Below are 20,763 nucleotides of genomic sequence, written 5' to 3' on the forward strand. Positions count from 1 at the left end.
CTTTTCACCATTTCTCCGTTCTCTATTTTGTTCTGTTTCAAATTCTTTCTCTACTCATTAGGTATCAAGTAACTCTGGTAACAGTAATTGACCCTGTATTGGAACAAGGCAGAGAATGGATGGGTGGATAGACAGTGTGAAGAAGGGAGGGACTGAGTAATAAATGCTTGGATAGAGGATGAATGGATCAGGGGACTGATGATGGACTGGTGGGTGAGTGGGTGGATGAATGAATGGTGGATAATGATGCATTGATGGATGATGTATGGATGGTAGATGCATGGATGTATGATGGACAGATGGATGATGGATGGATTGATGATGAATGGATGGATGGTGGGTGGAGAGGTGGATAGATGAATAGTCAGGGAGTGTAATGGTTAATACTGTTTACTAACTGCATGGGATATAGGATGACTTAGGAAAGAACATTCTGGAAATATCTGTAAGGAGTTTCTAAACTCAGTTAACAGAGATAGGAAGACCATGTAATAATGTCCTGAGACCCCTTGGATGAATTAAAAGGGAGAAAGCTAGCTGAGTGCTCACATTCATTAACTCTGATTCCTGAATGTGGACACAACGTGAGCAGCTACCTAACCCGGATGATGGAAGATGGATGGCTGGATGCTTCTCTTTCTGCGATGGACTGTAGTCCCAAACCATGAGCCAAAACAAATTCGTCCTTAAGTGGCTTTTGTCAGAACAAGGAGGAAAGTAAACTAACAGACACAGGCTCAGAAATAAATGCAGTTTCCTATTTTATGCTTCTTAGTGTGTGTGGTCAGGTTGCTGATAGTGCCAGCATGCCACAGTAGCATGTCTTTCTGAGGGACTTGGGTTTACTACCATTGACAGGGTTCAGCAAAGACCCCAGCAGCCTCATTAAAACCAAGAATCTGAGCAAGGAAGGTCTTTAGCCTTCCAGGCCTCTAGCTCCTGAGGCCTAAAGTCTGCTGAGCAATTTCTTTGACGAAGGAAAGAATATCTTCTAAGAAAAACCCTGACTTTTCCAGTCTGGGCATTTATTTGACTTGTGGCAGTGCAGGTTGTTTTCTGGCTGTACACATATATTTCAAGACAATGAATCCCATGAGATTCCTCTCTGACAGAGGAAAGAGCTTTATCAGAACTGAAACAGAAGCTGTGCACAGGACTCCCCTGCCTGCTTAGTCTTGCTTCAGGGTGCAGGACCGTCAGGAAAACACAGGCCAGCTGGGGCAGCTCCACTGGGGTGGCCATCATCCCGGGCACTGTCTGCTGGCTTGTCTCAGGCCAGGCCTTGGGTGTTCTACCTGCCTGGGACTGCTGCAGGTCACAGTGATGCCCACGGCTTCAAACCCAGAGGAAAGGAGCTCGAATGAGTGGCCTCCTGCAGAACACAGATGCTGCCTCTGCCCTGGAGAGCAGGCTCCATTCTGAACCTTCTGTCTGGCTTGTGCTGAGCTCTGGGAGGGGAAACTGTCAGAAGGGTTTTTTTTCCTGAAGCCTCAATCAACTGATTCACCTTTTTTTCTGATGTTTTTGTGACTAAAAGATCAAAAGCTCCATTTCAGCCACAGCCCTTCCTGGGCTGGGTAAAATCCTGTGAGGAGAACATTCCTCTGAGAAACAGTGAATCCCCTGTGGGAAATGCAGTTTCTTGGGCCAGTGACAAAGGACCACTCCCTGGGCCCTCTTGAAGCCCACAAATTGATTACATTTGCTCTCGTTCCTCAGTGATACATCAGTTGCCAGCTGTGTCTCCTGCTTTCTAGGAACTGGAGCTCCCTGTGTTTGAAGATAAGGAGTCTGAGGCCCTTTGAGCACTTTCTCAATCTTGGTCTCCAGATGTCAAAAGAGAAAACCCTGGCCAGCATGGTTTCTCTCCAAGTTAATGAAGTCATTGATGTCTCCAACAGAGAGAGCAGTTTCCCTCTAGGAATGCTGCAGTGGCTGGCTAGAACCACAGCTAGAACTAACAATGAAGAAAACCCATGAGCATCTAGCATAGAGCAAGCACCAAGTCCAGTAAAGAATAACAGTCATTGTTCAGGAACATTTAGGGACTGTGTGCATATCTTATAAAACCAGGCACTCCAAACAGACATCAGCATGTGGACCACAGAACTAAGTGAGAAACAAAAATGGAATTCTATTAAGTGGGATGTCCATAACAGTGGTTCAACCCTCTTGAACCCTGCAGGTGAATGTTGAAAGTACCTTGGTCCATTATGGCACGGGAATATGTACCACCAGAGAGAGCCAAGCCAACTTTTTCTCCTTATCTGCTCCCACATAAAAAAGAGCCAGTTTGAACATGTTTCTTAAAACCATCACCTGTGTGTGGAGATAGACAAGTCATTAGCAGGAGCCTGCTAGGCCTCAGCTCTTCTTGACCTGCTGAGGAAGTGAGTGCTCCATATCCTGACTCACATGCTCCCCAGCAGCTCAACACCTTCCCTCACACTGAAGACTTCAATTTGGCTATTCAAAGGTCCTTGAAGATTGAGAAGTCAGTCTCCAATGGAGGCTATAGCATTCTCCACAGCAGACTTTCATGTCAGTATTACTACTGCGTATGAAGAATTGTTTCCATCTTCCAAATGAGGAAGCAGTGATGGTCACACAGTAGAGAAATCGAGTCATCCCCAATGCCTGCTTAGATCGGGCTCTACATACACACAAATGTGTACATGAACATACACACACACACACACACACACACACACACACACACACACAAACACACACGAACGCACGCTCACCAACTACCCAGGGCATTTCTGCACTCACCTGACCAGTGAGAGGAGACAGTTTCACACACACCCCACACCAACACCCACACACCACCTTCACCTGGCCCCTGGCCCCACTTTTTGTACTAGTTACCACTCAAGGTGCTGTGCTGACAGACACAGAGGGCTGGTTAGGGTCTTTCATACACTGAGGAAACCATTAAAATGCTCACTTCAGTTGACCTCAATGTCAGTTGTTGATTCTCTAATATTTTGCACACTGTATCAGTTTTTTATTCCTGCTATAAGAATGTCATGTGAGACTCAATTGCTGCTCAGACCACAATATCTGCAGATGCCACCACTGCCTTTTTGAAGATACTGACAAGCATCCCACTGAGTCCCTGTTTCTGAGGCCCTAGCTAACAGAGTTCCCAGTATCAGGATTTCTCACCTGGGACATCAGCTTACATCACAGAGTGTATTAGAAGCCAGACATTCTATTCCCATCATTTTCCCTGCCTCCTGCCTAGGAACTGGAAAGTTTGGCCCCAGGCTTGTACTGTGAGACATCCCCTATCTTCAGAAAACAGAAGAAGATGCCCCCACTTCTGCCGTGAGACCCTAGTTTCCTCTCTTCCAAGACACCACCACACAGTCTGTCTCTGCTGCTGGGTCCTGAAAGATCCTTGAAGCCACAATGATGCCTTTCCCTCTTTGTCTGTCCATAGCATTAGTAACTTCTATGAAAAGTTCTTCACATCACAGTGATCCATTTAGGTGTCCCTCCCAAGGAGCCCCCCATTCAAAACCTTTCACCTGTTATTTTAAAATCTCCACAAAGTAGTGGCTTAAAAACAACGTAAGTTTATAAGTTACAGTTCTGGAAGTATGAAGGCTGAAATCAAGTCAACAGGGGCTGTATTTCTAGATCTCTCTCTCCCTCCCCTTCTATTTCTCCCTCCCCCTCACTACTTTTCTCTGTCTCTCTGTCTCTCTGTCTCTCTGTCTCTATCTCTCTCTCTTTCTCTCTCTCCCTCCCTCCTTCCCTCTCTCCTATCTTCCTTCTTTCCCTTTTTTTCTGTAATGTCCATATTAAATGCGAAGGTTAAATTTGATTGTCCTTTTAACAGGATGTAGACCCACGTAGGACGCACACTTCTGGACAAGGTCTGTGGGTGTATCCAGAGAGGCTTAACTGATGAGGGAAGAGCCCCCCTCTTCCAATGAATGCAGCACCATTCTATGGGCTAGTGTCTCACCCTGAAGGGGAAAAGGGGAGGGGAAGAGAACACCAGCACTCCATTGCCACTATTTTGTGACTGCGGTCACAATCTACCCAACGACTTTATGCTCCCATCACAGTGCCTTCTCTTCTAGACTGTGTTCCCTCAAACCATAAGCCAAAGCAAGCTCCCTACATTCCCTCCGCTGCTCTAGGCCATATTTTTGTAGTGAGAAAATAACTATACCCCAAGTAGTGATGTATGGCTCAGCCACACCCCAGTCCCAGTCATTCACTTCTATCTGACTGTTCTTGATCATGTCATTAGGATGCTTCTGATCCCATTGGGCCCACCCACAGACCACAACATAGTCATTCCTCCCCAGATGCTTAAATTTCACCAAAGCTGCAGAGCCCATTCCTGAGCATCTCTGCAGGGCATCAGGAGATCAGTCCTCAGAACACCCGCAGAGCCCTTTGCCTGTGTCTCCCTTCTGTCTTTTCTGACTGGAGCATCTCACCCCACCAGGCAGCCTCTCCACTCTCATTCTCACACAAGCGCTCAGATAAAAGCTGAATGAAGTCCAGGGAGGAAGACTCACATTTCCTTGACTTCTGCGGGTTAGTCCACAAGTTTAGCCAAGATGTACAGTTTGAGGTGCAGTCATGGGCAGCTCTGGCAGAGGACAAACCTCTTCAGGGTAGGAGATTACAGGAATGCCCCAATTTTCAGCAGGGGAGTGGGTTTGCTTCCAGAGGAGGCAGTGGGGTCTTAAACATCTCACTCTCAGGGAATTGGGAGCTTTCCCATATAAGAATTTTCTGTGGTGGAAGCTCAGTTTGCTGTCTGGCTTCTTTTTAGTTTTCTCTTGCTTCTTCTGGAATGAGAATGTTCTTTATTAAGAGCTTAGAGGGCGTTTCTGGCCAGACTATGTTCATGTGCAGGCCCATCCCTGGACGGCTGGATGCTTAGACTCTCCTGGGGAGACCTGTTTCCTTTCTGCAGCAGGCCAGCTAGTATGAAAACTAAAGGACCCGATCAGATGTTCACAGTGCACAACACACATACACAAACACACACACATATACTACATAAACATATATATTACATATATATCATACATACACCATATTCCTAAACCCACACATCATACACATCACGTGTCAGATGTGCATGCACATTACATATATCACAGACATATATACACTGTGCACATCAAACGTGCCATTTGAACATAAATGCACACATGCATGCACACCTCCCTCTACACACATGGCAGCCATGCACACATGTATATAGGAACACCAAAAGGAGTGAAGAGATTTTTAGAGGAGGCTTGTGCAGCCAGAGTATGATAGGCTTGGGCATGACTACCCTCTGTGTTACAGTCAACTGCGGTCTGGTCTTTTAGCTACTTTCACAACAGGGCCAGTGCCTGTGTAGAAGGAACACCAAGGCCACATCTCAGGGAAGTGAACTGAGGACTCAGAAGAGGCACAGGCCCTGGAGTATGGAAAGGCAGAGCATGGTATGCAGATGTAAATGCTGTAAGGCACTCTGGCTTGTCCACTCCAATAGGCACGATAGTAAGCACGAGGACAATGGATGTCGTATCCGTGGGAAGAACCCTCTGAATGCCATGAAAGCAACTTAGGGTGTTTCTTGCTTGCAGCCCACGCTGGGACCCAGGAATCAGGAGGTGTGGGGTAGAGAGGAGACTTGAGCACCTACCTCTCTGTGTTGTGAATTTAGTGGCTACTTTTCAGCCCTTCTAGCACTGTGAGTGGCCTGTGCCAGCACAGCAGAATGGGGACATTCCCAGTTGCACAGGATACTGCAGGCTTGAGGACTGGGTACTTAGGCTTTTGGCTGTGCATCTGAGCTCAGCTGCAAAGGCAGAAACTGAACCACAGTGAGCAGAGGGGGCACATTTTGCTGTTTCTTTCCTTTTCTGCTCTCAGGCCTTTCAATGAACACTACAGATGAGGGTCTTCCCTCCCAGGCTTAGTGTCTGCAGTCATGAGGCTCCTCTACTGGGGATTCAAAACCCCAGAAGAGTCTTCAGAAGGAAAGGGCTACACACTGCACTGCCCCCAGCACTCTGAAAAACAGAGACCCTTTCTGGGCTTGGGCCAGTCAGTGCTCAATAGTTAGCTTCTGGCTGCACTGGCTGCTCACAAATAACTCAGCTGCCTGGGTCCTGTGACCTGGCTGTCACAGACTGTGATTGAGAATTTATTTCAACTGTGTCAGCATAGCCACTCTGTTCCTTCTGGTCCCAGGGAGCACAGAGCTCCTTGTCATCACACACACCTGTTCCACTGTTGGACCTTAATATTTAAAGTGAGCCCTACACTCAGGATGGACTTGGTTTTCTATAACAACCTGCCAACCTCTGTGTGTAAAGAGGGGGAGGGGAGGGATGGAAGGATGCAGAGAGATAGAGAGAGAGAGAGAGAGAGAGAGAGCATGAGAGAGAGAGAGAGAACATGCACTAGCCACCAAAGAAGCATTCCTGTATTCTTCATTAGCCTTACAGCTTTGTCTCTCTCTTCCCTGATTATTGCCTTTTGTGCTGTGTTGGGTTTTTTGTAAAGAAATGCTTGACTTTCTCTTCCTTTCTGTTAATCTGGGGTTTGGTTCTTTTTTTCTTTGTTACCATGGAGATCATACCGAAAATGATAAAATACCACCAGTCCTATGTGGACTGTATTACTGCTATTTTGACAGCCCTGACCAACTTCTTCAGTTTCTGATGTCAATGAAGGAGATGTCTGTGTACATGAGCCTCGGTGGCACTGCTGTTTGGGGTCATGTGACATGGCATCTCTCACATCTTGGAGGAAGCAGAAGTCCACGTTGCCTTTGGGGATTGTCCAGGGATCACCTGTTCTTTATTTCTTCTTGAGATTCTGAAATCCTTTAAATCGGTCTTCATCTGTGGGAGTTTCTTAGTTTTCTTCCTCAATTTTGAAGGAAAGTTTTACTAGAGAATCATAGTTCATAAAGAGTGTTTGTGTTGTTGTTTTTGTATAGTGTTGTGTATACTCACCCATTCTGTGTGTCTGTGTGAGTGTAAGTTTGTGTGTTTGTAATAAAGGGTGGGAATGTGTATGGTGTGGTATGTGTGTGTGTGCATGTGTGTGTGTGTGTGTGTGTGTGAGAGAGAGAGAGAGAGAAAGAGAGAGAGAGAGAGAGAGAGAGAGAGAGAGAGAGAAGAGAATGAAGCAGTCTTGTATGTACACTGTTATGGATGTGTCCCACCATGTGTGTGGAGGTTAGAGGACATTTTTGTCAGACCTTATCTTACCTTGTTTGGAACTAGGTGTGTGGTTTGATTTTGCACATGGCAGGCTGCCTGAACGACAAGCTCCCAGGCAAATTTCTGTCTCTCCTGCTTTTCCTGCTTCCTAAAAGCTCTGATATTACAGGTGCGTGCTCAAAATCAGGTTCAAAATCAAGACTTCACACTTTGCAGGGCAGATGAGAATCAAAAGCCTTGGAAGCTGTGAGGAAGGCATCTTCCTGTCACCCTACAGGTGGTAATAAGCTTCTTTATTATGTCTCATGAGCAGTGTTTGGGTGCAGGAATCACCCCACAAACCAGACAGCCATTTCAGTCAAGCAGGGACCGTTTATGGAACATATATCCTGGCCCTGATTGGTCAGGAACACATGTCACACAGGGGAGTAGAGACTGCAACCCTATTTCCAAGGACTGCAGTATGAAAGGCAAAACCACAGAAGCTCTTAGCAACTAAGAGCTCATACACAGGTGCCAAAAGTCTTCCCAGGCAGTTGGGTGGTTGGTTCGGGTCCAAGGTTATTGTTACTAGCATACAAAGCAATTCTAACTGACCTTAACTATGATTGGCCCTAAAGGAGGGCACAGGTTAGGGTAATTTCCAGTAACAACAGACCACACAACTTAGTGCGATATGCAGTTAATGATTAGCTGGGCATGAGAAAGGTCCTCTGTAATAATGTAAGATGGCTGGCGACAGGTATTAAAGTGGATAGAGTAATGTCAGAAAGGCAGCAGCCACCTCCGTCTTAAAGAGAAGATTACACACACACACACACACACACACACACACACACACACACACACGTGTGTGTGTGTGTATAATTAATATATATATATGTATCTGTAGTATATTCTTAAACCCATAGTTGAAATGCAAAAGGGACCCATGGAAGATAGACATAAGGATTTTAAAGCAGGAGGCACAGCAAGCCTTCAAACAGAGAACTAAGGACAGCAAACCATCCTACAGGCTTTGATTTCTAAAAGCCTAAAGGCTCCCCATAGCCAACCTAAGCCAGAGCCTTGGAGTCCTTCCCAACCATGCAAGGACAGGTCCTATTGTGACCTCATGAGGAGCGAGTGTGAGGCGGTCCAGCCAACAGATGTTAAGCTGTAGCCAGGCCTGGATTTCCTTGAGTGCGTTTAGAGGAGTGGTGGAGTGGAGACTTTGGTGATTTTGGTGGATCTAGTGAGCAGTGTGTGGATTTTGCATTTGATTGATTTGTGTGTAGCTTGTGTATGTGTGTCTAGGTCAGTGTTTGTGTGGACAGTTGCTTTTGTGTGTGTGTGTGTGCGCGTGTGTGCGTGCGTGTGTGTGTGTGTGTGTGTTGGTATACTTGGTGGTGACTGTGAGTGCATCTGTGAGTGTGGGTGTGTGTGTGTGCCCAACTGTGTGTGAGTGTCTGTTGTGCCCTGTTGGTGCACTAGTTGTAGGTGTGAGAACACCTGTGTGAGGAAAAGTTTTGAGGCCGGCAGTCAGCTTGGCCATTGTTTCTAAGGTAAGCATATCTTGGTTTAAGTTTATTTGTTTATTCACTTTACATCCCAATCATAGCCTCTCCCTCTCCCCTCTCCTCCTACTCCCAGCTCACATGCCCCTCTTCCTATAATTCCCTTCCCTTCTCAGAGAAGAAGTGGGCAACCCCTTGGGTATCACTCTGCCCTGAAACATCAATTCCTAGCAGGACTTAGTTTATCCTCACCCAGAAAAAACAGCCCATGTAGGGGAAAGGGATCCGAAGGCAGGCAACAGAGTAAGAGACAAGCTCTGCTCCAATTGTTAGGAGCAGAAGACATATTAAGTCCTGTGTGCAAGTCATAGAATATAATTAACAATGCTCTGTCCCATGGGCTGGGTCTCAAGTTGGGCCGATCATTAGTTGGACTTTCCTTCAATCTCTGCTCCACCTTTATCCCTAAACATCTTATAAGTAAGACAAGTTTTGGGTTGAAGGTTTTGTGGGTTGGTTAGTGTCCCCCTTCCCCTAGTGAAAATCCTTTCTACCTACAGGACATGGGTATGTCAGTCTCTCCAACCCCAGCTGCTAGTAGGCTCAGCTAGCATCACTCTAAGAGACTCCCTGGAGCCTCTCACCCCCAGTCTCCTTCATGCCAGAGATGCATTGCCCAAACCCAGCTTTCTCCTTTCCCCTCCCTCTGTGCCCTGCCCTGTTCTTGTCCCCAATCCTCTCCCCATCAGTTCCCTCCCTCTGCTCAACTTTTTGAATTTCCCTTTTGAATGAGATTCAAGCATCCTGCCTTGAGTCATCCTTATTTAGCTTTTCTGGGTCTGTTGATTATAGCATGGTTATCCTGCACTTTGTAGCTAATATCCATTAATAAGTGTATACATACTAGGTTTCTCCTTCTGGGTCTGGGTTACGTCACTCCGGATGACATGTTCAGTTTCTAATCATTGGCGTTCAAGTTTCACAGTGTCCTCCTTTTAATAGCTGAGTAATATTCCATTGTGTAAATGAACCACATTTTCTTATCCATTCTTCATTGAGGGACATCTGGGTTGTTTCACGTTTCTGGCTGTTATGAATAAGGCTGTTATGAATACAGTTGAGGAAGTTGCCTGTGGTATGGTGAAACATCTTTTGGGTATATGCCTGGGAGTGGTATAGGTGGGTCTAGTTAGAACTATTCCCGATTTTCTAAGAAACGGCCAAATTGATTTCCAGAGTGGTTGTGCAAGTTGGTACTCCCAGCAACAATGGAAGAGTGTTCTTCTTGCTCCATATCCTCAACAGCATGTGATGTCACTTGAGTTTTAGATCTTACACATTCTGATGGGTGTAAAATGGAATTTCAGAGTCATTTTGATTTGTATTTCGTTGATGACTAAGTACGTTGAACTTTTCTTTAAGTGCTTCTCAGCCTTTAGAGATTCCTCACTTGAGAATTCTCTGGCTCTGTGCCCCTTTTCAATTGGGTTGTTTGCATTCACAATGTCTAGCTTCTTGGCTCCTTTATGTATTTTGGATATTAGCCCTCTGTCAGATGTAGGATCATGCAGATCTTTCCACACTCTTTAGGCTGTTGTTTTGTCCTAAAGACAGTGTCCCCTGCACTTCAGAAGATTTCAGTTTCATGAGGTCCCATTGTTGATCTTAGTATCTGAGCCATTGGTGTTGTGTTCAGGAAGTTGTCTCCTGAACCAATGAGTTCTCAATACTATTTGTATTACATTTAGTGTGTCTGATTTTATGTTGAGGTCTTTGATCTACTTCATAATCCAAAATTAAAATTATACAGTTGACAGTTTTTATATTAGTTTTAAAGATCAGAACATTTTCCCTTGAGTTTTGCTAGTTAACTACTGAACTATCTCCCTAGCCTGGGGATATTGGAGGGTTTGGGTTTGGGCTTGGGTTTGGGCTTGGGTTTGGGTTTTTTCTTTGTTTATTTTCCTAAGGTTAGGTTTTTCTGCTTAGCCCTGAGTACCCTGGAACTTTCTCTATAGACCAGGCAGGCCTCAAACTCAGAGATCTTCCTGCCTCTGCCTCCTGAGTGCTGGGAGGAAAGGTATGGACCATCACGACCCAGGGATTATCTGAGTTTTAACCTTTTATGCTTCTGATTTTATTTTCTGGTTTTCTTTGCTTGGATTGTTTTTGGCTTTCAGAGTTGTTGAGGTTTTTTTTTAATTCTTTTGTTTTTCTTATGTTTACAATTTGGAGAATTTTGTGCTAGTGTTGGTTTCAATCTTCTTGTATCTGTTGAGACCTGTTTTGTGACTAATTATATGGTCAGTTAGGGGAAAGGTACCTTGAGGTACTGAGAAGAAGGTATATTCTTTTGTTTTACGATGAAATATTCTATAAATATCTGTTAAATCCATTTGGTTCCTAAACTTCTGTCAGACTAGCTATGTCTCTGTTTAGTTTCTGTTTCCATGATCTGTCCATTGATGAGAGTGGGGTGTTGAAGTCTCCCATGATTATTGTGTGAGGTGCAATGTGTGCTTTGAGCTTGACTAAGTATACTTTTATGAATATAGGTGCCCTTGCATTTGAAGCAGAGATATTCAGGATTGAGAGTTCATCTTGGTGGATTTTTCCATTGATGAATATGAAAGTTTTTTGATAACTTTTGGTTGAAAGTCAATTTTGTTAGACGTTAGAATGGCAACTCCAGCTTGTTCCTTGGGACCATCTGCTTGGAAAATTGTTTTCCAGACTTTTACTCTGAGGTAGAGGCTGTCTTTGACACTGAGGTATGTTTCCTCTATGCAGCAAAATTCTGGGTCGTCTTTTACATGTCCAGTCTGTTGGACTATGTCTTTTTATTGGGGAATTGAGTCCATTGCTGGTACGAGATATTAAGGAATAGTGATTGCTGTCTCCTGTTGCTTTCGTTGCTAGAGGTGGAATTATGTTTGTGTGGCTCTTTTTTGTGTGTGTTGCAAGGGGATTACGTTCTTCCTTTTTCTAAGGGGTCGTTTCGCTCCTTGTGTTGGAGTTTTCCATCTGTTATCCTTTTTAGGGATGGATTTGTGGAAAGATATTGTGTAAATTTGGTTTTGCCATGTAATATCTTCTTTTATCCAGCTATGCTGGTTGAGAATTTTGCTGGATACAGTAACCTGGTCTGGCATTTGTGTTCTCTTAGGGTCTGTTTGACATCTGCCCAGGATCTTCTGGCTTTCAAGGTCTCTGGTGAGGAGTCTGCCGCAATTCTGATAGGTCTGCCTTTATATGTTACGTGCTTACTGCTTTTAATATTCTGTCTTTGTTTTGTGCATTTGGTGTTTCTTTTGTGGTCCAATCTATTTGGAGTTCTCTACGCTTCCTGCATGTTTATGGGCATCTTTTATTTTAGGTTAGGGATGTTACCTTCAATAATTTTTTGAAGATATTTACTGGCCCTTTAAGTTGGGAATCTTTCTCTCTTCCATCCCTATTATCCTTAGGTTGCTGCAATTTTCAATTGCCATCTGGTTGTCTCTGGTGTTATCTGGTCTTGCTGACGATAACAGTGGCTTGACCCTCCTGTAAGCCTGTGTATCAGCAATCCTGGAGACCGGCTTTCACACGGTCATTTCTGGGTACAGAGAGCTTTGGGACTGGCTCAGCTCTGGTTGGAGGCAGGAACTGAAAGGGTTCTATCCCAGACTGCTCCTGGGTTGGTGTGTCCTGAGGGCTTCAGGCAGGACCCTTGGAGCAGAACTGATGGTCTTAGAACTGCTCTCTAGTGTGTCTTCGCCCCTTGTGAATGGCTTTCAATTCTTGCACAGGGAGAGACTGCCTGACTGCTCCTAGGATCCTGGGTGCACGGGGCTCTAGGCAGGTTCCTCTTCTGCCAGGAATGTGAGCAGAATTGGTGGCCTCCCCCATGCTCCCAGAATTCTCCTCACTTCTGAGAGTCCAGCTGTCTCCCCCATGGGATTTGGGTACCTCTCATAGGACTCTTTATGCATGGGAGTTTTGGTTATTGCTGTTTTTACTCTAACTGGGGATTTGAGTTTGTGATTATTTGTGGTTTTTAAATCTTATATAAATTCTTGGAGAATTTCGTACTTTCATTGAATGTATTTGGATCCTCTTCACTCCCTGCATCCTTCACCAACTCCTCCCATATCCATCTTCACAGTCACTTGCCACAACCCACAAATTCATGGTTTTTTTAATAACCTGGTGTCCTGTGTTCCTGAGTGTGGGGAATGACTCTCTTCCCTATGTGTCGTCAACTGTCAATGTTCCCACTCTGGGTTAGTCATGCAGGACTGCTTGATTTTGTGGAGATCTGATGCAGGCAGTCACAGCTGTTGGGAGTTTATGAATGAGGTGGTCTTGTGTTGAGAAGATATTTTGATATGTCTCTTCCCAACCCTTGGATCTTACAATGTCTCTGCCCTTGTTTTCCATTATAGTCCCTGAGCCATGGAGGGAGGGAGGGAGGGAATGTGGACACATCCCCACACCTGTTTTGCCTGAGCACTTTGTCAACAGGTATTCTCCAGTCTTTTAGCAGCTATGAGTTTCTGTGCTACTGCACCAAGAACTTTCTCTGAGATATGAGAGTTGTACTATTAAATCTGAAGACTTCTTGCAAGGATCTGCATATGAGTAAGAACATGCTGTGTTTGTTATTTTGAGTCTGGGTGAGCTCACTTAGTGTAACCTTGTCTAGCTCCAAGCATTTAGTTGGAAACTTGATAATTTCAGTTTCTTTTACATCTGAATGACATTCCACTGTGTGTAGGTACCACACTCGCATTAGTCATTCATCAGCTGGATGGATACCTAGGCTGTCTACATTCCCTGCACCATGAATAAATGAAACAGTAGTGAACATGGATGAACAAGTGTCTTTGCAGCAGGAAATATTGTTCCTTGAGTATATCCCAGGAATGGCGTAGCTGTATCAGGTGGCACACCTATTTCTAGTTTTCTGAGGAACCCCCACACTCTACAGTGGCCACCTCAGTTTATATCCTCCCACGGACACTGTGCATGAGGGTCTCCATCCCCCACATCCACCCCAGCATTGTTGCCTTTGCCATTCTGATTAGAATAAGATGAAGTCTCAAACTAGTTTTAGTTTTCATCTCCCTAATGGCCCAAGATGGTGAACATATACATATATATTTCTTAGCCATACATTCCTTAGCCATGCATGACTTGTGAGAAAAACCCTTTGAAGACCCCTATCTCAATTAATCCCAATTATTCACTGGGATGTTCCCTTAGAGTTGTCTCTTTATTACTTTCTATATTCTAGGAGTTTTGATGAGTGCGTTCTATTTTGTTTTAATCTCTAGGTATTTAGCTTTTATGTAGTTTTGCTTGTTTGGAGGTTGATTTTGTTTCATTTCATTTTCTGTAGCTTGGGTTTTCTAACTGTTAATAGTTTTAATTCCTTTGATTGTTCGTATATTTCGTTGTACATTTTTTTTCTTACACGATCAGTGATGTTGATTCTTAGTGTGGCTGAGCTGTGCTCCTCCCTCCTAGTGACTAGTATGTAGTTTTTTACTTAGGATTTCCTTGGCTTTGTACGTTGTTTTACTTTTGAGGGTTTCTGTTGTTGTTTTGGTTGGTTTTAGTTTTCTGTTTTTCTTATTTTTCACTATTTTACTTTCCATCTTAGCTCTCTTTCTTCCCTTTATTTCTTTTTCCTTCCTCTTAGGTAGCATTTATACTCTGTTACCTCCAATGAGCTTCCGGAGCAAACGGGAGTCAGAAAGGCTCCGATCTCAGGGCAGCTCTTGCACAGAGAGTTTCTGCTCTCAATATTTGGTTTTGAATACCATCGGCCATGGTTTCCACGCGGCCGTGAAGTTGGCCGTGCACCGCCTCACAGGTACCCCCGTGGCTGTCAAAATGCTCCTCAAGAGACAACAGTGGTGCCAGCAGGTCACATCTGAGGTAGAAATCATGATGAGGATCAACCACCCAAATATTGTATCTCTCATACAAGTCATTGACACTGAAAAGATAACATACCTCATCATGGAGTTGGCCAAGGGGAACCAGCTTTATTCTCGCATCAAAGAGGCTGGCCATCTGCAGGAGGATGAAGCACGGGGCATATTCAGACAATTATTAAGTGCTGTGGGATACTGCCATAAAGAAGGCATTATACACCGGGACCTTAAACCCGATAATATACTAGTCGATACCAAGGGAAGAATTAAAATCGTTGATTTTGGCTCTGCCACTCAAGTGCGGCCTGGGCAAAAGTTGAGAACGCACTATGGGACTTATGCATTTTCTGCTCCTGAGCTGTTCCTCGGGAAATTTTATGAGGGCCCCAAGGTCGACGTGTGGGCCCTAGGAGTAATTCTTTATTATATGACAGTTGGAAAACTCCCATTTGAGGCTGTCAGGCTACCACTACTCCGAAGGCAGGTTGTGTTAGGGACTTATGCTGAACCACTTGGCCTGTCAGAAGAGCTACAAGACCTGCTGAGTCTTTTAATGAAAGTGAATTCCCAGCAGAGGCCCACAATTCCTGACCTTTTGACTCATCCCTGGCTTAAGATAGACTCAGAGGGGTTCCCACAACCTTGTAAGGAACTCATCCCCCTCAGGCCAGACCCAGCCATTCTTAGAGCAATGCAGGACATTGGATTTGAAGCCCAAGAGGTTAAAGACTCCCTCGATCAGAAGAAATTCAACCAAAGTATGGCTTGTTACTACTTTTTGGAAAAGCAGGCTCTTCAAGAGTGTGACATCCCAACCCGGCCTCATCCATGCATGACCCCATTCCCGACCCTTGATTACCCTGCTACTTCAGTGCGAGGGCTCAGAAGGCGAGGAAGCGAGCCCAGATGGCTCGGGTCATCCTCTGATAGTCAAGGTTCTGACCTCGGCCAGACAGCTAGTCATGGATTAGTCAAGAGGGCCAGTTGGCCTGGCGGTCTTCTCTGCAGGCCACATCAGATAACACCCACAGTGGAGCTAACCCACAGAATTTCTATTAGTGACCCCTGCTTTTATTCAGTGCACAGCAAAGGCAAGAAGACCATCAACACTAAAAGCACAGAAGACAAATCCAGTGCCTCAGCAGAGGTTAAGCCTGTCGCAAGCAGGCCCTGGCCCAAAAGATTTAGGGGGTGGGTCAAGAACATCCGAAATGGCCTGATGAACCTGTGTTGCTGCATTCCGTCCAGAAAAAAACCTCCCCTGGGGCACAACAGAGTTGTTCCCCAGAAATGAAGAACATGGAAGGAATCCAGAGAGCAAGCATCCAACACTGCCCAGGTACATTGCTGTATTTGTATCTATTTTGCTCGTGTCTGAGTCAACTGGCAGGTTATCATAGTGTGTATGTCTATGGGATGATGCACGGGGAAGCTAGGTCTAAAACACCGTGGGACGATGGTTAAGTCTAAGCTACCAGCACATCTGTCATTGCCGACAGTAACTCCCATGTTTATCCTGCTCATGGGAATACTAAAATACATTCAACTAGAAAGAGACAGCAGGATACTGACCAATGTAGGAGGATAAAGTTGGAGAAGGAAGAGAAGGAGATGCTGAGGGAGGAGAAGGTGGTATGGGGTGGAGGCTAGGAGATGAGGGGAAGAGGTTCAGAGCAGCTTGGAGAGCAGTTTGGAACAGGGTGACCACAGCTGGAGAGATGCCCTGTCCAGCAGAGGTCCCAGAGTCCCTCTCACATGTGTCATTGCCTTTTAGAAGATCACTAGAGGATGCCGGATGCTGCATCTCTGCAGTCCCAGTGTTGAAGAGGATCCACGTGTGGACACGGACCTGCAGAAGGGAGCGCTGTGAGAGCTGTCACCTTCCAGGTCAGCTGTGGAAGGATGAAAGCAAATGAAGAGATGCCAGGTGGCAAGAGAGCACCTCAAAGGCATCACTCTTCCTGGTGGAGGTTGAAAACCAGTCCAAAGCTGGTAAAGACCAGAGCCCTTTTGCCGACCAGGGTCACATCACACACCTCCTCTTGGCACAAGTTCTCACCTCACTCCTAATTGAAGACATAAGGCTTCTTGATGGTTTGTCTGACTCTCAGAATAAAATAGATGTCTGTGAAAGATGACCTTGGTTCTTTTTTTTTTTTTTTTTTTTTTGTTCTTACACCTTCTTGACATAGGAAAATTGACCCTGTGGTATGCTAAAGTTCTAGAAACAATAACTTTATCCACCAAGCCACCCAATATTAAAAGTGCCTTCGAAGGGACTTTAAGGTACCTGAAGGGGGAAAGTGTAGAAGCTGAGTGTAGACCTGGGGTCCTTCTGGACCCAGTATCATTATCAGAAGAATCAGGGAGAACATTAGGTACCATCAACTTGATCCACTCCCTCAGAAGGAAGCATGGTAACCCTGTGCATTCTTGAAGATGTGGCACGGGTTGGATCTCAGGGTTGTGAGTAGCCACAGGTTCATCCTGTTACACAGAACAGTAAGTGTATCATATAAGATGCTCACTCTCCCTGCCGTGACATTTTCCTCTTTAGATCCATGGGGCAGAATGTCCTATCAAAGGCTAGTGTTCTTTAGAGAACAAGTCAGATCTGGGACGGAAGGATGATGTGTGGAGAAGATCAGATGTTCTCTGTGAGAGAACATCTCTACTGACACAGACCAGATGTTGTCTGCCACAAGGATGTCATCTAACAATGCCAACCCCGGACCCTATCATGCCTGACAGATGACCAGTGTCTAGAGAACCTCATCTCACAGGCACTGAAAGCGTTCATAAGTATACCTGTCACTCTTATGGAAGGGTCTCAGATCCTGAGCTGCCCTCACAACATTTTTTCAGTTGTCCTGGTATAAAGCTCTTAGTTTCTTTATGTCACCAATCTCTTCAGGAATCGGCCTTTTCAAAACTGCAATCTTTGCCTCATTTAGATTCATCCTCAGGAGCTCTCAGGGAACAGATGTATGGCACTGTGTCTGGGCACATGTGTCTGTGCACTCGCAAGTGTGTTTGTGCCTATGTGTGCTTGCATGCATGTATGCATGTGTATATATGTGTCTGTGCATGCATGTGTATGTACATGTGCATCTGTGCATGCCTGTATGTGTTTATATGCACATGTGTGTTTGTATATGTGTGTTTGTGCATGTGTATGTGTGTATGCACTTGAGTGCAGACATGCATGCACATGTGCATGTGAATGTGTGTGTGTATGTTTGTGTGCATGTCTGAGCATCTGTGTATGTGTGTATATGTGTGTGTGCTTAGGCACATGTGCATGTGTTTGTGTGTGTGCATGTGTGTTGTTGTTGTTTGTCAAGATATATTACACTAGGAGTGCCCTCTCGTCTTCCTTCTATCAGAATCCTCAATCCTATCACTCTGGTCAAGTCTCTATCACAATGTCAATTACCTCCATTAGAACATTGCCAAGTTCTCCAGTAGCCTGCATCTTCAAACTTTTCCAAATGCTTGTGACAAACACATTGCAAAGGTGTCTGTCTGAACCATGTACCATCAGAGACACCCTAGCATTAGCTCTATTCCCCACATTAGATTTCTGTTGCTGTGACAAAATACCCAAGCTAATTATGTGACAACGAAAAGTTTCCTTGTGGTTCACTGTTTCCGAGTTCACAGCCCACGTGTGGCTGTTCCCATGTGTTAGGCCTGTGATGAGCCAGAGTGTCACAACAGGAAGTACCTGGTAAAACAAACTGCTTCACAGAAGCAAGACCAGGAAAAGGAAGAATCGTTTTTTATCAATGTGTCCTCTCGCCATTAAGCCTCGTGTTCATAAATGAACTAAGCCATTTCTGAGGTGAGGGATCTCTACATCCAATCCCCATTCAAAGGCCCAGCTCTGCTAACTGCTGTGTAGAGGATGGGAAGTTCTCAAAACAGAAACTTCTGTAGGATTTGTAAGATTCTCATCCCAATATTTCCAAGGTTGTAGTGTGAGGATCATGAGTTTGAGACCAATATCAGCTGCACAGTGTGATCCCATGTTAATTAAAAGAAAAGATAATTCAAATCATGATAACTGGATGCAAGGTGTTTATGCTAACGGGGCTGAATCCTCTCAGCTGCCATCACAATCACATCAACATCAGTGCCAAAGCCCACGGGGGAAATGAGAGGGGTGTGCTTAGGGGAGTAGGAAGTGCCTTTGCAGATGCTCCCACTTATACAATGTTCTGAGTACCTGCTGTGCCGCACACAGGGCAACACTGGAATGCCTGACTCGAGTTTGTAACGAACCACACCTGTTTACAGATGGGCAGAGACACAAAGAGCTGGGCAAACAGCAGACGTTGCTGAAAGGTTACACAGCAGGCAAGATGCAGACCAAACCAGGTAGTGAACAAGATGTGTGTGGATCCCACTGAAAAGACCATAGTAGTCATCTACCCACAGCCCCAAAAGGTCAGAGCAGGGTGCAACTGACCACACCTTGGGACTTCAATGTCTGGCTTAAGTGAGGTCATGGAGCGGAAGCTCAGACCAGGGTTAGGAGGGACATAGGTTAGGACTGTACATGGAACTGGCAGAAACTTGACTTAGGTGGCTACCAGAGATCTGCCACCACCACTAAATAGAACCTTTATACCAACCAGAGTCAAATACCAGGGGTAGGAATAGTATGGTATCCACCTGATGAGGCCCCTTAAGGGAGAAAGGAAGAGGAGCCCCACTTCTGTTCTAGGACCCTGAAGGGGTTCCCTTTTGCTGTAAATTTACAATCCTGCCCTCATTGCCCCCCAATTGTGGTTTGTATTTCTCAGAGGAGGGGAACCTTTTTTTTTTTAAACATTTTATTTATTTATTATATATTATGATTACACTGTCGCTATCTTCAGACACACCAGAAGAGGGCATCAGACTCATTTCAGATGGTTGTGAGCCACCATGTGGTTGCTGGGATTTGAACTCAGGACCTTGGGAAGAGCAGTCGGTGCTCTTAACCACTGAGCCATCTCTCCAGCCCGAGGGGAACCTTTGTAATCGCTCCATCATTATTTTGTATCCTCTTATGCTCCCGTCTCTGTCAGCGGCCCTGGCTGTGTGGGTAAACAACCTTTTTGGTCTTATTACTATTTGACCAAGGTTCTGTGTCCATCCTTCAATAAGGTCTTGAGACCCTTAAAGGCAAGACTAAATGCCCTTGTCACCTCCTGGCATCTCACCAACACTCAGCATATAAATATTTATTTACATCCAAATGTTGTCCCCCAGTCCCACCTTCCAGAGTTTCCCACCCTCCCCTTAGCCTCTGAGAGAATGCCCCCACCCCAGGTATCCCCCTTCTCTGGGATTTCAAGTCTCTACAGGATTAGGTGCATCTTCTCCCACAGGGGCCAGACAAGGCATCAGTCCTCTGCTATTTATGTGCCAAGGGCCTCAGACTAACTGGTTGGTGGCTTAGTCTCGGGGAGCTCCCAGAGGTATGAGTTGGTCTTCTTATGAGGTTGCCATCCCCTTCAGCTCCTTCAGTCCTTCTTCTAACTCTCCCATAGGGGTCCCCGACCTCAGTCCAATAGTTGGTTGTAAGTATTTGCATCTATCTCAGTCAGGTGCTAGTAGAGCCAAGAGGACAGCCATGCTAGGCTCCTGTCTACAAGCACAACATGGCATTAGTAATAGTGTCAAGGATTGGTGCCGCCACCCAGGACGAATCCCAAGTTGGGCTAGCCACTGGACAGCCTTTCCTTCAGTCTCTGCTCCATTTTTGTTTCTACATTTCTTTTAGGCAAACACAATTCTGGTTCAAAAATTTTAAAGGTGGGTTGGCGTCCCCATCCTTCCCTAGGGGCCCTGTCTAACTACTGGAGGTAGTCTCTTCAGGTCCATCTTTCCACTGTTGGACATTTTGGCTAAGGTCACCCCTATTGAGTCCTGGATGCTTCTCAAGTCCCAGATTTCTGTGACTTTCTAGAGGTTCCCTCCAACTCCCATCTTCCGTCCCCTCCCCATTCCCTCACTCCCCACAGCTGCATATTTCTATTCATTCTCCTTCCTTCTGGTCTTGTCTCCTGCCTCACCCCATATATGATCCCGCCTCACTCTTCCCCCCTCTCCTACTCAGATCCTTCCCTCTCCCTGCCTCCTGTGATT

At 45.4% G+C, this 20,763-nt stretch overlaps 1 protein-coding gene across 2 annotated transcripts; it reads left to right on the plus strand.

The window, feature by feature from the left end:
* The first annotated feature begins 7,850 nt into the window (after positions 1-7,850).
* On the plus strand, positions 7,851-16,763 carry Smok2al1 (sperm motility kinase 2A like 1). Of its 2 annotated transcripts, NM_001401858.1 has the most exons (3): positions 7,851-8,749; positions 14,388-15,964; positions 16,400-16,743. In NM_001401858.1, the coding sequence occupies exon 2, from the start codon at positions 14,414-14,416 to the stop codon at positions 15,917-15,919; it is 1,506 nt and encodes a 501-aa protein (NP_001388787.1). In that variant the 5' UTR covers positions 7,851-8,749; positions 14,388-14,413; the 3' UTR covers positions 15,920-15,964; positions 16,400-16,743. The 2 variants fall into 2 exon arrangements, with proteins under 2 accessions (NP_001388787.1, XP_063126845.1); XM_063270775.1 differs by lacking the exon at positions 7,851-8,749 and having other exon boundaries at positions 13,166-15,964; positions 16,400-16,763.
* The last annotated feature ends 4,000 nt before the right edge of the window (positions 16,764-20,763 follow it).

Source organism: Rattus norvegicus, chromosome 1 (assembly GCF_036323735.1).
Source record: "Rattus norvegicus strain BN/NHsdMcwi chromosome 1, GRCr8, whole genome shotgun sequence".
NCBI classification, from domain to species: Eukaryota; Metazoa; Chordata; class Mammalia; order Rodentia; family Muridae; genus Rattus; species Rattus norvegicus.

Excerpts from the sequence above, each read along its gene's own strand:
- Smok2al1 (NM_001401858.1), top strand. The coding sequence starts at position 14,414 with ATGAGCTTCCGGAGCAAACGGGAGTCAGAAAGGCTCCGATCTCAGGGC.